At 53.1% G+C, this 21,096-nt stretch overlaps 1 protein-coding gene across 1 annotated transcript in view; it reads left to right on the top strand.

The window, feature by feature from the left end:
• LOC133356412 (semaphorin-3E-like) overlaps positions 1–21,096 on the top strand; it is a 49,200-nt gene that overhangs the window by 5,591 nt on the left and 22,513 nt on the right. Inside the window, exons 3-7 of the mRNA XM_061573925.1 lie at positions 2,493–2,656; positions 8,902–8,964; positions 10,566–10,682; positions 12,018–12,111; positions 12,612–12,731. Coding sequence (XP_061429909.1) covers positions 2,493–2,656; positions 8,902–8,964; positions 10,566–10,682; positions 12,018–12,111; positions 12,612–12,731 — 558 coding nt within the window. The remainder of the gene's footprint in view (positions 1–2,492; positions 2,657–8,901; positions 8,965–10,565; positions 10,683–12,017; positions 12,112–12,611; positions 12,732–21,096) is intronic.

The following is a 21,096-nucleotide window of genomic DNA, read 5'->3' on the forward strand; positions in this document are numbered from 1 at the left end:
TTAGTGGGTGGTCGGGGCTGGGTGGGTGGGTGGTGGGGGCTGGGTGGCTGGGTGGGGGCTGGGTGGGTGGCTCAGGGTGGCTGGGTGGGTGGGTGGTGGCTGGGTGGGTGGGTGGGGGCTGGGTGGGTGGGTGGGGGCTGGGTGGGTGGGTGGCTCAGGCTGGGTGGGTGGGTGGTGGCTGGGTGGGTGGGTGGGGGCTGGGTGAGGTGGGGGCTTGATGGGGGTGGGTGGGTGGGGGGTGACTGGGTGGGTGGCTCAGGGTGGGTGGTGGGGGCTGGGTGGGTGGCTGGGTGGGTGGCTGGGTGGGTAGTGGGGGCTGGGTGGGTGGCTCAGGGTGTGAGGGGGTTCGTGATGGACTTGCCGGAGAACAACGCAGCCCGTGGGGCTGCCCGCCCTGCGGTAGAGTCCGGGATTCCAGCCGCCCAAGCACGCTGATGGTCACCCACAGACGTGCAAAGTCTCGCATAGAGACACATAGACTCGCATAGAGACACATAGACTCGCATAGAGACCCATAGACTCGCATAGAGACACATAGACTCGCATAGAGACCCGTAGATTCACATAGAGACCCGTAGACTCGCATAGAGACACATAGACTCGCATAGAGACCCGTAGACTCACATAGAGACCCGTAGACTCGCATAGAGACCCGTAGACTCGTATAGAGACACATAGACTCGCATAGAGACACATAGACTCGCATAGAGACCCGTAGACTCGCATAGAGACCCGTAGACTCGCATAGAGACACATAGACTCGCATAGAGACCCGTAGACTCACATAGAGACCCGTAGACTTGCATAGAGACCTATAGACTCGCATAGAGACACATAGACTCCTCCACCCCCCTCTCTCCCCCCGATATTCTGCTCTCTCTGCCCTTCACACATCTCCATTTTCTCTCTCATCTCCCTCTCTCTCTCCTGTCTCCTTACAATCCTCTCCGTTCTCCCTCTCTATGTATCTCTCCCTCATTTCAACTCTCCCCCCATCTCTCTTCTGCTCCTCCCTCCGTCACTCTCTTTCCCTCTCTCCTCTCTATTCTCCCTTCTCCTCTACCCCCCCCCCTCTCTCTCTCGCCACCTCTTCTGTCTCTGTGTGTGTCAAGTGTAAAGTTACCCCTATCGATCACGGTTCCAAGATCAAATATGCAGCAGCAGCAGCCGTATCCGCACCCCACGACCTTCTGTCGCACACAGACAGACGTCTGTCGCACACACAGACGTCTGTCGCACACAGACAGACGTCTGTCGCACACAGACAGACGTCCTGCGGAAGTTGATATCGCAGAACTGCTTCCGAGAGACTCACTCGCGTGGTGACCTCTTCTCTGCACTCGGAGGGGGGTCACCGTGCCGTAGATGTCGCGAAGAGGTCACGGACAGCCACATCGTCACCATCGGCCGACGAAAGAACTTCATTCTCTTGCTGCCCTCTGTGGCGATGACGATGGTTATGACGATGCGAGTGATGATGATGATGATTGTGATCAGCACAGGAGGAGTGCTGATGCCGATAATAATTTCGACGATGATCGCTGGATGATTATAATGATTCCAGTGATGATGATTAGCCTAACTCTGCTCGCCAACAAATGTGGCGAGATGTTAACCACCTCGCCTGGTATGCAGGAGCTCGTGGGTTCCATCCCGACCCTGACGCCTGTTGTATATTTGGAGTTTGCCTTTTTCTCTCCCTGTATAGATGTTAACTACCTCGCCTGGTATACAGGAGGTCGTGGGTTCGATCCCTACTCTTACGCCTGCTGTATATTTGGAGTTTGCGTATCTCCCTGTTTCCCTGTAGAGATGTTAACTACCTCGCCTGGTATGCATGAGGTCGTGGGTTCGATCCCAAACCTGACGATACCTGCTGTATATTTGGAGTTTGCTTGTCTCTCTCCCCGTGGTCCTATGGATTTTTCTCCGGGTCCTCCGGCTGTTCTCTCCACATGTATAATCAACATCACGCGTTCACAGTATTGGGCTGCTAGAGTATTGGGCTGCTATTATCAATTTCACTTCGTTGAGCTGCTGTCATTTGTGATGGGCAGGTCGCTTCTGAAAAAGAGCGACACAGCTCAGTGGGGCCTTACCTGCTGAAATAAAATAAAAAGAGAGAGAGGCAGCTTCATATCTTGATTTGAAGCTTTCGTGAATGCAGAAATCCATACTCTTTGGTTCTTTCGGTAAACTCACATAGGTAGAAAATAAAATAAATCACGACGTTTCGATCGCAACACAAGCGGTCGTCCTCAGGCGGAAACAAATATCATCTAGCAGTGGAACTGCTGAACTAGTGAGAGAGCAGCTACATCAAGGCCTTGTTGTAGCTACTCTCCCACTAGCGATCGAAACGTCGTGATTCATTTCATTTTATAGCTACGTGACTTTACCGAAAGAACCAAAGAGTATCGATAGCTGAATAGTTCGGTATGTATGTTGAACGTCTGACGACACTGGAGCCAACCGTGCCAACCCTCTCCCAGACCTGCTGGAGTCGAACCGGTCGAGCACCTTCTACGGGTCTCGGGGTGGAGGCGCTGCCGTGCACAGCATGCTGCTCGACGCGTACCACGAGCGACTCTTCATCGGCTCCCGCGACCTCGTCTACTCGCTGAGTCTCGACGCCGTTCACCAGGACGCCCGCGAGGTGACCACCTCTTCTGCCCGCGATTAATCGGCATCGTCATCATCGTCTTCATCATCACCATCATCATCACCATCGTCTTCATCATCGTCTTCATCATCATCGTCTTCATCATCATCGTCGTCATCATCATCGTCTTCATCATCATCGTCATCATCATCACCATCATCATCATCATCGTCTTCATCATCATCGTCATCATCATCATCGTCGTCATCATCATCGTCTTCATCATCATCGTCATCATCATCACCATCATCATCATCATCGTCTTCATCATCATCGTCATCATCATCATCACCATCATCATCGTCTTCATCATCATCGACGTCATCATCATCGTCTTCATCATCATCGTCTTCATCATCATCGTCTTCATCATCATCGTCATCATCATTATCATGATCGTCATCATCGTCTTCATCATCGTCTTCATCATCTTCATCATCGTCTTCATCATCATCGTCATCATCGTCTTCATCGTCATCATCGCTATCCATGGAGCAGATAGCCAGCAGTCAGTGCGTCCACTGCGACATGTCGTCATTTGGTGTTTCCACTTCCCTCTCGCTGCCTTCGAGTGCCGCAATTGGCTCTCTCTGATCCCTCTCTCCGATCCCTCTCTCCGATCCCTCTCTCCGATCCCTCTCTCCGATCCCTCTCTCCGATCCCTCTCTCGTGGGTGTTGGTTCGCCATCGCCCCGGGGATATCCACGACTTCCACCCGTTCTCCTCTCTCTCTCTCTGTGTCTCTTTTTTTTTACGATCAGTGGAAACAAGAAGATGCTCGGTGTATTCGGCACTTTGTTTCGTTCATCATTTCGTAATTTTTTTTTTTAAACGGGGCTTTATGTAGCCCTCGCTCGCTCTCTCCCTCGCTCGCTCTCTCGCTCGCTCGCTCTCTCGCTCTCTCTGTGTCTCTCTGTCTCTCTCTCTCTCTGTCTCTTTGTCTCTGTCTTTCTCCCTCTGTCTCTCTCTCCGTCTCTCTGTCTGTCTCTTCTTTCGTGTTGTGCGCACTGCATTTAGCACCACAGCGCGTGGATTTATAGGGATTATTTATTTGCTGGTGACTTTGTGTTTTTCATATCGGAATCGCCTCCAGTGCTGTTGCTGCTGGCGGCAATACAAGTTGTTTAAAAGTCAAAGTCTCTCTGTCTCTCTCTCTCTGTCTCTCTCTGTCTCTCTCTCTCTCTGCCCACCGGTTATCCTCCGCCCTTGTGTCGCTCTGCACCGGCGCACACTACCCTGCCTTGGGTTGTCTCTTCCACACGGGGCTGTCCCACCGTCTCACCCGACCCCCTCCCGTCGCCTGGACGGGTCTCGTTTATCCGCGCCGCTCAGTCACTCGCTCGCTCGCCGTCAGCCTCCACCGAGATGTCGTCTCTTCGATTATCCTTCCCCCCTCCGCCCTCGGCGTCGAGTTACGTTGATTTCCACTTGGCGAAGTTTGGCGAAGTTTGGTGGAACTCAACATTATATGGTTGGGTATGTCGATTAGTTCTTGCGCGCAAAATGAATTGATATGAACGTCTTTGTGACAGCAGGAGAAAATAACCAAAACATTCCACTTGGCGAATTTTTACGAAACTCAACATTAGAGGGTTAGGTACGTGGATAATTTTTGCGCGCAAGTTTTTTTGTATATACAAACGTGTTCGTGACAGCAGGAAAAAATAAGAAACACAACATTTACTTTTTCAGGATGCTCATAACCAAGTGGTTTTATTTAGTGGTTTTTTTACAGTAACTTGAGAGTGATGTTTCTCCGTGCGCGTTGCGTCATCCGCGGTGTGACCTTTTCACATTTTTCCCAACAAAAATTAGCTGGGACTGCGGCGCCGATCTTGAACGCTCACAGCCGCGCAGCGCATTTTCATTGTAGACATCGCGTCGTACTGCTGAAGGCCACGGAGGAATGAGCTTGCCGTTGAAAAATTTTACGCGATGAAAATTTGGCCAATTTTTTCAAGAATGTGCCATAGGTTAGCATGCCCATTCTTTATTTTGTGCACTAAAGAAAATATTAAATTCCGCAGGTTTTTGTTTTAATTGAAAATTTATAATAGTTAATACTAACGGCAATGGAGGATTTGTCCACAAATCTGGCTGTCCGCCTGATGAGGCTGGTTGTAATTACGGCGAAACGTCGGACTCGGATTGTAAATGCTGTGGATTTACTCTCCAACTCCCCAACACACCGGTGGTGCTTTACTAGTATATTACACTATACATTACTCTAATATACACTACACTATACACTACACTATACACTAGTGCTGTACTAGTATACTACGCGATACACTACACTACATACTACACTACACACTACACTACACACTAGTGCTGTACCAGTAACGATTTGGCACGTTCTGTTTACGTGACAACCCTTACTAGTTGGCTGTGTCGGGTGGTGGCGGGTTCAACGACACATTTATATATTTACGCGATCTAACCCAAAAAAAACCTCTATTGTAGACAATGTGGATGTTATCGGAGCGCCTTTGCCACAAGTACCATGTGCGGTTAATGCAGAACCTGATGCCTTATAATAGGTATGTCTGTGTGATGCATCACAATAGATGTGTCTGTGTGATGCATCACAATAGGTGTGTCTGTGTGATGCATCACAATAGGTGTGTCTGTGTGATGTATCACAATAGGTGTGTCTGTGTGATGCATCACAATAGATGTGTCTGTGTGATGCATCACAATGGGTGTGTCTGTGTGATGCATCACAATAGGTGTGTCTGTGTGATGCATCACAATAGGTGTGTCTGTGTGATGCATCACAATAGGTGTGTCTGTGTGATGCATCACAATAGGTGTGTCTGTGTGATGCATCACAATAGGTGTGTCTGTGTGATGCATCACAATAGGTGTGTCTGTGTGATGCATCACAATAGGTGTGTCTGTGTGATGCATCACAATAGATGTGTCTGTGTGATGCATCACAATGGGTGTGTCTGTGTGATGCATCACAATAGGTGTGTCTGTGTGATGCATCACAATAGATGTGTCTGTGTGATGCATCACAATAGGTGTGTCTGTGCGATGCCTTACAATAGATGTGTCTGTGTGATGCATCACAATAGGTGTGTCTGTGTGATGCATTACAATAGGTGTGTCTGTGTGATGCATCACAATAGGTGTGTCTGTGTGATGCCTTACAATAGGTGTGTCTGTGTGATGCATCACAATAGGTGTGTCTGTGTGATGCATCACAATAGATGTTTCTGTGTGATGCATCACAATAGATGTGTCTGTGTGATGCATCACAATAGATGTGTCTGTGTGATGCATCACAATAGGTGTGTCTGTGTGATGCATCACAATAGGTGTGTCTGTGTGATGCATCACAATAGGTGTGTCTGTGCGATGCATCACAATAGGTGTGTCTGTGTGATGCATCACAATAGGTGTGTATGTGTGATGCATCACAATAGGTGTGTCTGTGTGATGCATCACAATAGGTGTGTCTGTGTGATGCATCACAATAGGTGTGTCTGTGTGATGCATCACAATAGGTGTGTCTGTGTGATGCATCACAATAGGTGTGTGTCTGTGTGATGCATCACAATAGGTGTGTCTGTGTGATGCATTCACAATAGGTGTGTCTGTGTGATGCATCACAATAGGTGTGTGTCTGTGTGATGCATCACAATAGGTGTGTCTGTGTGATGCATCACAATAGGTGTGTGTCTGTGTGATGCATCACAATAGGTGTGTGTGTCTGTGTGATGCATCACAATAGGTGTGTCTGTGTGATGCATCACAATAGGTGTGTCTGTGTGATGCATCACAATAGGTGTGTGTCTGTGTGATGCATCACAATAGGTGTGTTTGTGTGATGCATCACAATAGGTGTGTATGTGTGATGCATCACAATAGGTGTGTCTGTGTGATGCATCACAATAGATGTGTCTGTGTGATGCATCACAATAGATGTGTCTGTGTGATGCATCACAATAGGTGTGTCTGTGTGATGCATCACAATAGGTGTGTCTGTGTGATGCATCACAATAGGTGTGTCTGTGCGATGCATCACAATAGGTGTGTCTGTGTGATGCATCACAATAGGTGTGTATGTGTGATGCATCACAATAGGTGTGTCTGTGTGATGCATCACAATGGATGTGTCTGTGTGATGCATCACAATAGGTGTGTCTGTGTGATGCATCACAATAGGTGTGTCTGTGTGATGCATCACAATAGGTGTGTCTGTGTGATGCATCACAATAGGTGTGTCTGTGTGATGCCTTATAATAGGTGTGTCTGTGTGATGCATCACAATCGGTGTGTCTGTGTGATGCATCACAATCGGTGTGTCTGTGTGATGCATCACAATAGGTGTGTGTCTGTGTGATGCATCACAATAGGTGTGTCTGTGTGATGCATCACAATAGGTGTGTCTGTGTGATGCATCACAATAGGTGTGTGTCTGTGTGATGCATCACAATAGGTGTGTCTGTGTGATGCATCACAATAGGTGTGTGTCTGTGTGATGCATCACAATAGGTGTGTGTGTCTGTGTGATGCATCACAATAGGTGTGTCTGTGTGATGCATCACAATAGGTGTGTCTGTGTGATGCATCACAATAGGTGTGTGTCTGTGTGATGCATCACAATAGGTGTGTTTGTGTGATGCATCACAATAGATGTGTATGTGTGATGCATCACAATAGGTGTGTCTGTGTGATGCATCACAATAGGTGTGTCTGTGTGATGCATCACAATAGGTGTGTCTGTTTCATGTTGGTTCCCGCCGTACGTAGGATGACAAACTTAACGCAAAAAAGGAGTTCGAGAGAAATTAGTGTTCAAGTTAGTATTGTGGTGGAGTGTACAGTGTATAGTGTCGTGTATAGTAGTGTGTCGTGTAAAGTGTATTGTAGTGTATAGTGTAAGGTATAGCCGTGTGTGTAGTGTATAGTGTAGTGTGTATTATGTAGTGAATAGCATAGTGTGCGTAGTGTATAATGTTGTGTGTATTGTAGTGTGTAATGTAGTGTATAGCATACTGTTCGTAGTGTATAGTGTAGTGTATAGTATAGTGTATAGGCGTGTGTCTAGTGTAGTGTGTATTATTTAGTGTATAGTGTAGTGTATAGTGTAGTGTATAGTGTAGTGTATAGTGTAGTGTATGTATGTTGAACGTCTTCCACACCGCACGTAGGTGAAAGACAATCTAAAACACAACAACGACGACAACAACAACAACGACAACAAGCAGTTCTAAATAAATGCGTCACACTGCAATCCCACAGCCGACGCCACGATTGACGTCCCGGAACATAAATAAAAAACTAAAACGGCCGTCCGCTCGGGGAATCCTTTCAGTGCAAACGGCCTCTCCGGGTGACCGCTGCGTCAGCTAATCTCGTTAGTGCTCAACACTGCCAATTACGGGATGAGCGGTATGGGTGATGGAGGATGGGCGTGGGGGGGGTTCGTAGCTGATTTGATTGTGTCCACTTTGGCTCTCTCTCTCTCGCTCTCTCTTTGGCTCTCTCTTTGGCTCTCTCTCTTTGGCTCTCTCTCTCTCTTTTTTAAATTTTTATTGTTATTTTAACCTTGGATGGGAAATCTGCAAAAACTAAACACACAGTTAATCATCAGACATTTACATTTAAAATTACCACGTGACACTTGCAATTAAAACGGCAAATGGGGGGCAGGGGGGGAAGCCAGGTAATATGGCCGTCTCCGCAAAGCACCAGGCACATAACGACGGTCGCCTCTCCGCTGTGCGTCGTTGCTATCTCTCTCTCGCTCTTTGGCTCTGTTGCTATCTCTCTCTCGCTCTTTGGCTCTGTTGCTATCTCTCTCTTTCGCTCTCTTCCTCTCGCTCTCTCTCTCTCCCTCGCGCCAATGCCGGTGATGCGTGTGTGGTTCTTCGAATGCTGCAGGAGCCGGTTCAGCCGTATGCAACGGCGCGAACGGCGTCCTGCACTTCACCTCCTAACGAGCCCGATCGTCGAGCGCGGCGAGCGCCACCACGCGCCGCTTGTGGTGCGCGTGGCGCGTGCGGGGTCACGTGCCGCGGGGCGTGGTTTGTTTGTGACGTGCACGCGTGAAGCTGCATTTTTACACGTGGTTTGTATCGGAATCGGCTCCGGTGCTGTTGCTGCTGGTAGCAATAAAAGTGCTGTAAAAGTCAAAGTTTCTTACTCTCTTTCTCTGCTCTCTCTATTCCTCGCTCGCTCTCTCTCTCTGTTTCCCTCTCTCCTTGTTGTGGTGCGTCGCGCAGATCCGCTGGGCTGCGCCGTCCTTCCAGAAGGAGCTGTGCCTCATGCAAGGCAAGGATGCGAAGGTGAGAGATGGCGCTGCGCCTCCCACAACCAAAAGCAATCTCACGAGACGATTGCTAAACTCAAACCGTCGTCTATGTTGTTTTCATTATCAGGTAAGATGGTCCCACTGAGCTGTGTAGCTCTTTTTCAGTGAGCGACGAGGCCATCACAAATGAAAGCTCAACGAAGTGGCTTATCACCATCATCATCACGTGGAAATTTACAGCGGCCAAACACTCTTAAACGTGTCGATTCTAAAAGTGGAGGAGGAAACCCGGAGGACCCGGAGAAAAAACCACGCAACCATGGGGAGAGAGAGAGACATGCACACTCTAAATATACAGCATGAGTTCGGGTCGGGAGGGAACCCACGACCTCCTGTACACCAGGCGAGGGAGTTAACATCTCTATAGGGAGAGAGTGACGCCAACTCCAAATATGCAGTGGGGGGCAGGTCGGGATGGAACCCAGGACCTCCTGTACACCAGGCGAGGGAGTTAACATCTCTTAGCCATCGCGGCGCTCTCTCCCCTCTCGAACGGTCTGGTCGGCCACCGCCGTCGCATCCGAGGGAGGCAGAAGAGGCGTAGAGGGCGCGGGATTCCGTGGCGCCACCCAACCGCGTCGCCACCGCTCACCAAAATAAACTCTCCCCAGCCAACACACCGAGGTTCTTGCCTTTATCTAAATCTTCGTCTTCCTGGGCTTTGTCTCCAGTGGGTGTCGAGGCTTCTGCTGCTGTTTACATTCCGGCCGCGTCCGTCAGCCCGCAGTGGCGTCGGGGTTCTGAACTGGTTTCTTTATTTCTTCCCACCGGATGCACTCTCTGTCTCTCTGTTTCTCTCTCCCTATCCTTCTCTCTCCCTGTCTCTCTGCCTCTCTCTCGGTTGCGAGCCGAAGAAGAGGAGGAGACATGGTCGGTCTCTGAGTCAACGTGTTTTGTTGTTGTTATGTCTCTTTGTGCAGCCAGTTTGCCACAACCGCCACCACCACCTCCGACTCCGCCATGCGGATGTCGAGGCACGCGACTGCTTGTCCCCGCGACCTCTCAAAATAGTTTTTATTTTATTTCGGTTTTTCCGGTAACCGCATGAATGAAACAGGTTAACAGCACCGATGGAGGCATCCCTAGCGGTGAACGGGGGCCGTGCTTCGCATCATCAACCGAGGCATTCATAAGGGAGACGGTTGATGCGATTCTACCTCCCGGCGTGGCAATTTGGAACAAACTGGTGCCAGTTTCCAAAGTCCCTCCCACGCAAGCCGCACAAATGTGCTCACCGCTGTAGATCGGCAGAGGCTCGTGTGTGGTGTGGGGTTAAAGTGTTGGTCCTCCCACTACTCCCCAGTGATGATTCCACTGGAATCAGTTGCTGGTTCCTGGACTCCACCATCTCTCACTCGCTCTCTCGCTCGCTCAAAGCGGTTACGGCGACACCGCTTGTCCCATCTAGAACGATGTCAATAAAATGCGGGCGATGTCTCTTCCTGTTGTGCTGCATTTAGTCTCTCTGTCTGTTTGTTGTGCTGTGTCTGGTCTCTCTGTCTGTCTGTTGTGCTGTGTCTAATCTCTCTCCTCCGTCTGTCTCCTCCGTCTCTCTCGCGTGTCTGTGACCGGCAGCGCTGCGCCAACTTCGTGCGGGCTCTGCACCGCTACAACCAGACGCACCTCGCGGCATGCGGCACGGGCGCCTTCCACCCCACCTGCGTCTTCCTCAACGTGGGCCACAAGGCCGAGGTGAGAGGGCTGGTGGTGAGGCCACGGTGAGGGTCGGAACGAAGCCTCGGTTAGGCCCCGGTGAAGGGCTCTGGGTGAGGTCCCAGGTGAGCGGCTCAGGGTGAAGAAGACAGGTGAGGGGATCGGGGTGAGGGGGACGGGTGAGGGGGCCAGGGGTGAGGCCCTAGTGAGCCCTGGGTAAAGGTCGGATGCCAGAGTGCGGTGAGGCCGGGATGAGACTCGGGTGAGGCTTGGGGGTGGTGTGGAGTCAACTTAAAACGATGTATTTCTCCAGTTGTAAGGCCCCACTGAGCTCGCTCTATTGTAGCTCTTTTGCACAAGCGACCTGGCCATCACAAATTATCTCGACGAAGTGGCCTATCGAGTAAGGCGAGGGTGACCTTCCTAGCCGGGGGGCCAGGTGGTTAGCAGAGGTCTGAGACGTGGCCTACAAGGCCCAGGTTGGGCCCACATCTGTAGGTGGGTGGGGGTAGCAGCAAATCGGGAATTTCACGGAAAGGATTTGGGGGCAGGAAACTTTGTAGGTTTGGGATAGAACGTGGCAGAGAAGCGTTGCAGAGATAATCAAGTAGCGGTGGAGGTTGTGATGGGCGGTATAAATGGGCAGGGTGGAGGAGAATCGGGTAAACAATTTAAGAGATTGGGCATAGGAGGAGGATATTGTGATGGGTGGGACGTGTGCGCAAGGTGGTGGAGGGAGAGCCACCGAGACGGGCATCAGAGTGGCACCCGGGCGTCTGAGGCGCAAGGGGAAGACCTAAATCCAGACGGCGGTGGCCGTGGCGTTAGGTGATACAGCAGGGGGCACAGCTGGTGGTGCATCTGCCGTTCATCTCAGTTGGCCAACCCATGGCACCTGCTGGGTCTGTCCCGTGACCTCCTCGTCAGCGAGCCTTCGACACTTCACGCGATAGCCTCAAAGTGCACCCGGCCTGGCACAGGCGCTGTGGTGACGCCGCCGTCACTTCGTGGCGAATGGCCAGGTTTTTGTTATTGGTGGTGAGACTGTAGGAGCAGCGTTTGGAGGTCACGGGTCAATTGCACAGCCCTCCGGGGAGGGAGGGGCAGCGGGGGGGGTGGGAGACTTGGCACGAGTGGATTTCGTTTTGACATTGAGCAGCTCTGATCGTTTTTCTCGCGGGCAAATTGAGGACACTTGCGTGGTTGACGTTAGCGAGTGGTGGCGGTGGTGGGGGGTCATAAAATCTCGCCGCGCTTTGTACCACGCGAGCCGCGCGCGGGCCGGCGTGCGTGCGTGCGTGCCATGATGTTTTATTTTGTATCGTATTCTCTCTATTTTTTTCATTCTGTTGCATTACTTCGTTGTTTCATCAGGAACACGTCTTCAGGCTGGAAGCTCAGAAGGCCGAGAGCGGCCGAGGGAAGTGCCCCTACGACCCCGAGCAATCCTTCACCTCCACGCTCGTCGGTGCGTGGAGGAGCGCACCGACACGCCCCCCGCTCGCGCCCGCAGCTGCTCCACTCGGGGCAGCCGCTCGAGAGAGCCACTCTGGAGAGGGTTTTGGCCCACTCTTCCACGCCTATACTTTTATTAGTTTGCTCTAATACTACATCGTGGCCCGTAAATAGCGTGTGCGGATATGACGCTTCCTGCAAATAACAGTGATTTGTTAGACTCCCCGCATCTCCCCATGTCTCCTCGTGTATTTCCATGTCTACCCGTGTCTCCACATCTCCCTGCATCTCCCCATCTCTCTCCGCATCACCCCGTGTTTCCTCGTGTCTTTCTATGTCTCCTCATGTCTTTCTATGTCTCCTCATGTCTCTCCGCATCACCCCGTGTCTCCCCGTCTCTCTCCACATCTCCCCGTGTCTCTCCGCATCTCTTCGCATCTCCGCACGTCTCCCCGTCTCTCTCCACATCTCCCCGAGTCTCACCGCACCTCTCCGCGTCTCGCCGTGCCGCAGGAGGAGATCTCTACGCCGGTCTCTACTCGGACTTCTTCGGCGAGGACTCGGCCATCTTCCGCACGTCGCCGCAGCGCCACGCGCTGCGCACGGAGCACGCCGACCGCCGGCTGCTCGACGGTACGTGGGTCACGCCGGCAGGTCACGCCGGGGGTCACGCCTGGGGTCATGTCGGGTCATGCCAGGGGTCATGCCGGGTCACGCGAAGGTTTCACCAGTGTCATTACGTGCAAAGCGATTTGGAGCGTGCTGCGACTTGGCATGCCCCTCCCTCCTCCCTGTGCCAGCCGTGCCCCGGCGGGCACGGTCGACGGCAGTGGAGGCGGCGACCGCGCGTGTCCGGTCGCCTCTCCGACGTGTTTGTCGTGCGATGACTCGGGAGCAGCCGCCGCCCCCCGCACACTGCCTGCCGAAGGCAGGAAACCCCCGCCGGGGGGTCGCTCCCAGTGCTGATGATGTCACACTGTGCCCCCCCGCCCCATCGCTTCCCGTCCAGCGGCACATTTTAGTTTTTTCAATCATCGTGACGATCCCATCGTCATGATACGTGGCCCATCGTCACTATTTAGTCACCCATAATTTTAGCCTACGAGATACGCTCTGAGCACAACATTAAGCTGGCTCACGACTCTTACACGAGCCTCAGAACTGAGCCACCCGCACACAGAGAGAGAAAGAGAGCGCTGGCTCAGCTCCCTGGCACCACCATCGCGAACCACACGGAGAGACCCTGAACTGGCTCATCGCTGCCACGGTTTTGTGGCCATCAAAACTAAACTAAACTAAAAATGACCTTGTATTTTACCAGGTAAGGCCCACTGAGCTATATAGCGAATTTTTTTCATAAGCGACCTGGCCACAAACGATAGCTCAATGAAGTGGCTTGTCATCGTCACGTGGAAATGTATAGCAGTAGCCAAATACTAAATGCGTGACATTGATTCTCAATGTGGAGGGGAAAACCTGGAGGACCCGTAGAAAAATCCACGCGACCACGGGGAGAGAAAGACACGCAGACTCCAAATATACAGCAGGCGTCAGGGTCGGGATAGAACACACGTCATCCTGTATACCAGGCGAGGTAGTTAACATCTCCTAGCCACTGTGATGATGATGTGAGAGACAGACACGCAAACTCCAAATATACAGCAGGTGTCAGGGTCGGGATCGAAACCTACGATCGCCTGCATACCATACGAGGTAGTTAACATCTCGCCACTGCAAATTATACAACGGTGGTGGTGGTGGTTGCTGCGCTGCAACGTGGCTGGCTGTGGTCTGGCGCTTTCCAGGAAGCAGCCGAGGGTCGCTGCATCTCGCACGTCCTGCCACCGAGTGGGCGAGACGGAGAGTGGGCGGGCGAACGATTGAGTGCGGTTGCGGGTGAACAAAGTCGCGAGGCTGTCAGGTCGACTGTGCGGAAGCGGCCAAAGGAGGACTCGAGCGAGCGAGACGGGGTTTGGGCCTCTGCTGCCAGACGAGTGAGCTGGGCCCGTCACCAAAAAGCGACAAGAACGCAAAAACAAACAAAATTAAGCCCGGCGGTGAAGCGAAGAAAAATCAGCACGATGAGAAAACAGCCGTTGTGTTTTTCCCCCTTCACTACGGCCGGGTGGAGACGCCTTCGGTGATGGATGGGGTTGAGAAAACGGGGGCGGGGTGGACAGGACCCCCCCCCCCCTTGGCCTAATCACGCGTTAATTGAGGGGGGGTGGAGGCGACGCAGCAGCTCTGGGGGTCACGGGTCGCTCCGGCTCATTAGCGGGCGTGAGAGAGGATGAATGAGTAAGAGTATGTTGCACTCTGTTTCTGGCAACAAAAGCAAACTCTGATAACCCTCGCGTGGCGTAGCTGCTCGCCCCGAGCTGTAAGTGCTCTGATACACGCGTTGTCTTCGTGCTGCCCGACCCTTGGCGTTGTACTCTGGTCTCACACCGGGACAGAGACTAAGCCATGAAGAAGGCTGTCTCTGGTGTAGACCAATCAGTTTCAAAGTGAATGCCATATATTATCAGAGCATGTCAATCTGCATGTTCACCACAAGTACCGTTAGTTGTTAATGCATTGCTCGATTCCTTGCGAGCGGTGTCTATTTGTTTTTTTTTTTAGAAAGGGGTAACACCTATTCTTATGTTCCATACTGGCAAAAAAAGATTGCGTGAGAAAAGATGTTGGTGGTTGGTAGAGGGCTGTGATAACAACGAAAACACGACAACAACAACAATGATGATGACGTTGCCCTTCATTTGCCCTTTGGAGAAGCCGCGTGTGGGGGGGGGGGCAGTCCCCCTCCCCAAAGCGCGGGGCCCAGGGCAGTCGCCCCCCGATTCGCTGTCACACCCTAGGGGGGATGGCTCTGGGTGGGGTACAGTGTGGGTGCATTGACTTCTTCCAAGTTGTCTGGCCGGTATGGAAGAGTAGACCAAAATACGAATCTAGAGGGGCTCTCTGGAGGGGTTCTCTACACTTATACAGAGACCCATAGACTCGCACAGAGACCCATAGACTCGCATGGACTGCGTTGTGAATAAACCGGCTTCTCAAGTGCGGCGAAGTTGATGGTCTCAGCCCGTCCCCTTGACTCAGCCTCTACAGACGACTCTGACGACACGTTGACGAACAGCCTCAGCAGAGCGCGTGGAGCGTGTGCCCCCCGTCGATTGTGAATAAACGCGCCGATCGAGCCGAAGCTCAGAAGTTGTTCCGTGGCGCCGATCTCGTCAACGAACAGACTCCCAATTGCCTCCCCCCTCTCTCCCCTGTCTCCCCCTCCATATTTGGCAGAGAAAACACAACGAATGTTTCTGAATGTAGGTCCTCCCCCCCCTACCCCGTCCCCTGCCGTAGGTCGGCCTCTCGCTGCGAGAGCTCCCGACGGGCGAAACGTCGTCATCCAGCGATCATGACGACCCCCCACGGCACCCAGCCATAGCGGCTGGGGGGGGGGGGGGTGCGCGGCTGGCCTAGACACTGCCGGAGAGACGCTGAAGAGGGTGAGGGGAGCCTACTGGGGTCGTAGAGCCGCGCTGGGACTCGCGCCGTGGGCGGGACGTCAAAGGGAGCCCTCCGTGCCATAGCCTTGGAGGAGGAGGCTGAGGCGGTGGTTTCGTTCGAGACTCTCTTGGGGCGAGGCTCGGAACGTGCCAAGGACAGGGGGAAGTGGAACTCATTGCGGCGTGACATCCCATGGGGCAGTAAAGAGGATTTGGCTAACTCACCAACTATACATCTTGACTTAAAGCTTTCGTGACTGCAGGAATTCATATTCTTTGGGTCTTAAAGTCACGGAGCTTGGTTGAAAGAATATGACAAAAAACTACGACGTTTCGACCACAACACGAGCGATGATATGTTCATCAACTATAAGTATATATGCACATACAAACGTGGACTATGTAAAAGGCGACAAAGAAAAAATGAAACAATAACAATATATACACATCAATCTTAGCGATAAATTTGTTGCATGAAGCGTCGGTGTCGCCGTTGGCGCGGGTGGTGGCATCTCGCGGCCGCTGGGTCGAGGCCGCAGACGTGAGGGTGCAGCGCTCGATCCCCCGACAGAAGGGGCACAAAGAGAGCATCAGCCAACACTTTTGCCGTACCGCTTTCTTGCATTGCGCGGGCAGAGCCAGGGGTACGGCACCTCCTCGACCCCCACGTCTCGAAGGGAAAGACTCGCAACGTGTTGCCGCCCGGGTGTGATCCAGCAACCCCGGCTGCTTCCTGCAAAGCGCCGGACCAGTCAGCCACGTTGCAGCGCGGCCACCATCACCACCGTTGTATAAGTCGCGGTGGCGAGATGTTAACTACCTCACCTGGTATGCAGGCGGGCGTGGGTTTTGATCCCGACCCTAACACCTGCTGTACATTTGGAGTTTGCGGTGTTTCTCTCTGTCTCTCTCTCTCTCTCCCCGTGGTCGCGTAGATTTCTCTCCGGGTCCTGCGGTGTTTTCCCTCCACGTTTTAGAATGACCGCAAGTGGCGTTCCAGAGTCATTTGGCTGCTCGTACATTTCCACGTGGTGACGATGAATCCACTTCGCTGGGCTATTATCCGCGGCCAGGTGGCTTCTCCAACAGAGCCAGGCAGCTCGGTGGGGCCTGCACCTGGTGGATTACGACGTAGTTTGGTTTACAAAATAACGGTTGCAGCGCCGAGACACTCGGCCCTTGGCCGTTTTAGTGGCCGCTTCTTAAATTAACTTTAATGATAATTACTCTCATCAATTTACAAAGTGTGGGCAATGTAACGCGTCTTTGATCGCATCATCTCTGCACGTTAATTCCTTTTGTTTTCTCGCCGGGGTGAAGTTACGCAGCGGCGGGGCGGTGCGGGGTGGGGGGCAGTCGGCGGGTTTGTGTGGCCGTGTTGTGCCGAGGCCCCGGGTAACGGCCGCCCCCTCCCCTGCCCGTGTGGCCTTCAACTCAGATGTGTGGGTCTGGTTCTCATCACCGCTGGGGCACCGGCGGCGGCCTCCGCGTCATTGGAAACACGTGCCGGAGTTTCCCAGGGCACGGAGCGCGGCCGCTCTGTCTCTCTGCGCGTGTTGGTGTGCTCCCTAACAGCACTTGCCCCTACAGTCTGCTCAGGCTACACGGGGATCTTTGTCTTTGCGTGCGCTGCGCTACGAACCGGGCGACCCGGGTTCGGTTTCCCGCTCGCGGCCAACGCTGGTGGCGATTATCTGAACCGGTCCTGGGCCTCCCCTAGGTCGACTCAGGCTCAAATGAGTACCTGGTGCAGTTGTGTGTACACATCAGAACTGGGGGAGACAAAGGCGGGCAGGGCGCGTCGCCGGCCACACCAACCCTTCGTGTGCCGTGCCGGCCTTCGTAAGTGCTCGCTAAACAGCACTTGCCCCAACAGTCTGATGAGGCTTTCTAGGGGCGGGTGAGTGGGGGGATCTTTGTCTTTATCTTTGTGCGCCGTGCGGTTCCCACCGCGGGCCCCCCTGGCGAACGGCGTGTGGCGGCCTCTGCCCGCGGCGAGATTCGGGGGGCGTGCGGCACCGCGCGGCGTGCCTGCTACTCCCGGCGTCATCGCGGGACAACGCCGGGGACGTGGAGGAGGGGAAGAGAGAAAATAAACCAACAGCAGCGCGACCGGCCGGTGTTTAGTGTTTAGGGTAACATCGCCGAGTCGTCACGGCAACGCGATGCAGTAAAGTCCCCGGCTTGCGGAAGAACCCCCCCCCCACCCCCGACTTACGGAAACTCTCCGGTAAATCGTGTTGTTTTTTAAATAAGAAAAAAAATCCACACGTGGGATATTTCTTATCCATTTGCGTTGGTTTACGTTAAGCGCGAGCGGTGGGGCGCGCCGAGGTTGCGGGTGGACACCACGGAGCGAGGCGTAAGGGGCCCAACTTCACGAGGATTCAGGGAAATGGAATTTACTGCCGCGTTTACGTGAACATTCTCCCTTCTGTGGCATGCTACAGCGGTGTGCGGATACGGTGCCGAGAGAAAACGAACTAGTAATCGGGTAACGGGAGGGCACGACGATTTCTGACTGCGAAATTTTTATCTTGGGGGGTGGGGAGGGGGAAAGTCGATCAGTTCTCGACATGCGGAACATGCGGGTTTTTACCGATCGTTCTGGTGGAACCCCGAACCCGTCCGTAGCGCGGTCACTGCCCCCATGTCTCACGGGTCGGGATTCGTCGCGCGGGGCTACGGTGCAGCCCGTGGAGCTGTGCGGTAGCACCCTCCACCACCCGGCGACACGCGCGCACACGCAACGGCCAATCGAATCGAGTGAAATCTTCGCCCTCCGATCGGCTTCATGGTTGTCAACGTGCGACCTCAGGAGAAATTGCTGACGGCAACGTCGGCTGTCGCCGGTCGACGTTGCTTCTCTGCCGACGTGAAGCGAAATCAGCCGGCACGTCCGTCCCACGGCGGTGACGCCTTGAATTCCATTGGCTCTGTATCGGAAGCACAATCTGTATTCGTACTGGAGGAATCTGATGAGCTATAAAGCTCTTTTTTTCACAGATGCCCTGTGCACTGGCTGATGGAGGGCTACAGTTAAAACATTGGTATCGTTAAACTAAAACGACTAAGCTATTTGTATTTTATTTTACCAGGTAAGGCCCCACTGAGCTATATAGCTCGTTTTCAGAAGTGACCTGGTCACACAAATGATAGCTCAACAAAGTGGCTTATCGTGTGGACCATTATAGCATCCAAATCCTCTAAACGCGCGTTGTGTCTAAATGTGGAGGGAAAAACAGGAGGGCCCGGAGAAAAATCTACGCGACCACGGGGAGAGAGAGAGTCACACAAACTCCAAACATACAGCAGGCGTCAGGGTCAGAATCGAACGCACGACCTCCTGTATACCAGGCGAGGTAGTTAACATCCGACCACGGGAAGCGAGATACCACAATCTCCAAATATACACCAGGCGTGAATGTTAGGATCGAACCCACGACCTCCTGTAGACAGGCCGAGGTAGTTAACATCTCGCCACTGAAACGCGCCGATTGAATAGAACCTCAGCAGTAGTTTCGTGACACCGACTATGAGCACGTGGCTTCAGAAATGTATAGCAGCCGCATAATCGACCCGCGTGACCAATGGGACCCAAGAGAGACTCCATGAAGAATGGAAAATCCAGTGGGGGGCAGGGGACAAGCGCGGCTTGTTTGGCCGTGTGGCGCTACGCACAGCTCTCACGTCAAAGCCACTCACGGCCATCTGACCCCCCCCCCCCCCCCCCCAATAAGTACTAGTGAAACAATAACGGTGAGTCGCCATCACGGTGACGATCTCCCGTGTTGAATCGCCAGGCGGCTCGGCTAAACCTGACCGTGTGCGTAGCTAATGGATTTCACACTTGAACTTCAACAGTTCACCCCCCGCTCGGTGATAAACGTCGATTCCCACACACGCCATTCCACGCACGCCATGATCCACTTTGGAACGGTTTTATTTCGGCTTCCTGATTTGTTGTTCTCCTTCGCCTGGTATGAAGGAGGTCGTGGGTTCGATCCCGAGCCTGAACGACGCCTGTTGTATATTTGTAGTTTGCGTGTCTCTCTTTCCCCGTGGTCGCGTCGATTTTGCTCCAGGTCTTCCGATTGTTCCCTCCACATTTAGAATCCACGTCACGCACTCAAAGAATTTGGCTACGAAAAATGTTCCACTTGATGATGAGAAGCTTACTTCGTTGAGCTATCATTTATGGCCAGGTCGCTTCGGAAAAAGAGCGAAATAGCTCAGAAAAAATCCACGCAACCAAGGGGAGAAGATGCAAACTCCATATGTGCAGGCGTCGGTATCGAACTCACGACCTCCACCGACGCTGAACAGCCACAGCCTGCCACGGAAACATCTCGCAAATCCGAATATTTATCTTGGAAGAATCCGACGGGGCCATGAAGGTTTCTTTTTTTCCCTCCGGCAGTCATCCGCGTCGTCGATCCCTTTAAGGAAAATGCCCAACTTGGATAAACGAACGCCGTCAGCGGGCCGTGCAAACGAGTCGGCGTGGCCAGCATCCACGGATGGAGAAGAGGCCAATTGACGCGACATCTGGAGTTGTCCCATGGTGGCATCTTCGGGTGGGGGTGGGGGGCGGCGGGGACGCTGTTCTCCCAACACAGGCACAGGTGCACGCTCCTGGCTCCCGTGATTTGCAGCGAAAGGCGCCGCATGGCGCCGTTGGGATGCGATTTGAGGGATTGTCGAGCGTCGAAGGCAACTTCAAGTGAATTCGCTTTTGCTCTTTGGGAGAAAATTGCGGTCGCGCGCACAGATCCGGCGAGAGCGATCCCCGTTCGCGTGGAAACGGCGTCCCCATAATTGGGCGTTGTTGATGTTTGTGTGTTGTGGTGGTGATGGCGGTGTTTGTGTCGCTGTATCCGTCCCATCTGCCTGTGCGGTCGCCTGGGAGACAGCCGTTGATGTGTCACCTGTACGGTTGCCTGGGAGACAGCCGTCTGATGTGTGTGTGTGTGTCACCTGTACGGTTTACTGGGAGACAGCTGTCTGATGTGTGTGTGCTGCGCGGTCTGTGAAAAAGATTTTCGTAGCTCATCGGATTCGCCCCCACGGTCGTTCGCATCGAGAAACCCCGCTCCGTGCGCAAATTGGCGTTGCTTCCCAAGTGGAGCGCGGGCCGCCTCCACCGAGCGTCTGGGTGGGTGTGCCACAGGTCGCTGGGAATGCGTTCCGTGCCAACGCCGCCGTTGATCTGTCCATCTGCCTGCTTCTGATCCGTATGGTTGGACGCCACGGTGGCTAGGAGATGTTAACTCCTTCGCCCGGTATGCAGGAGGTTTGTGGGTTTGATCCCGACCCCCTGACGCCTGCTGTATGTTTGGAGTTTGCGTGTCTCTCTCCCATCATCATCACGGTGGCTAGGGGATGTTAACTCCCTCGCCTGGTGTGCAGGAGGTTTGTGGATTCGATGTTGACCCCTGACGCCTGCTGTATGTTTGGAGTTTGCGTGTCTCTCTCCCATCATCATCACGGTG

Source organism: Lethenteron reissneri, chromosome 54 (genome assembly GCF_015708825.2).
Source record: "Lethenteron reissneri isolate LAM-NWPU_2019-01 chromosome 54, ASM1570882v1, whole genome shotgun sequence".
Taxonomy (NCBI): domain Eukaryota; kingdom Metazoa; phylum Chordata; class Hyperoartia; order Petromyzontiformes; family Petromyzontidae; genus Lethenteron; species Lethenteron reissneri.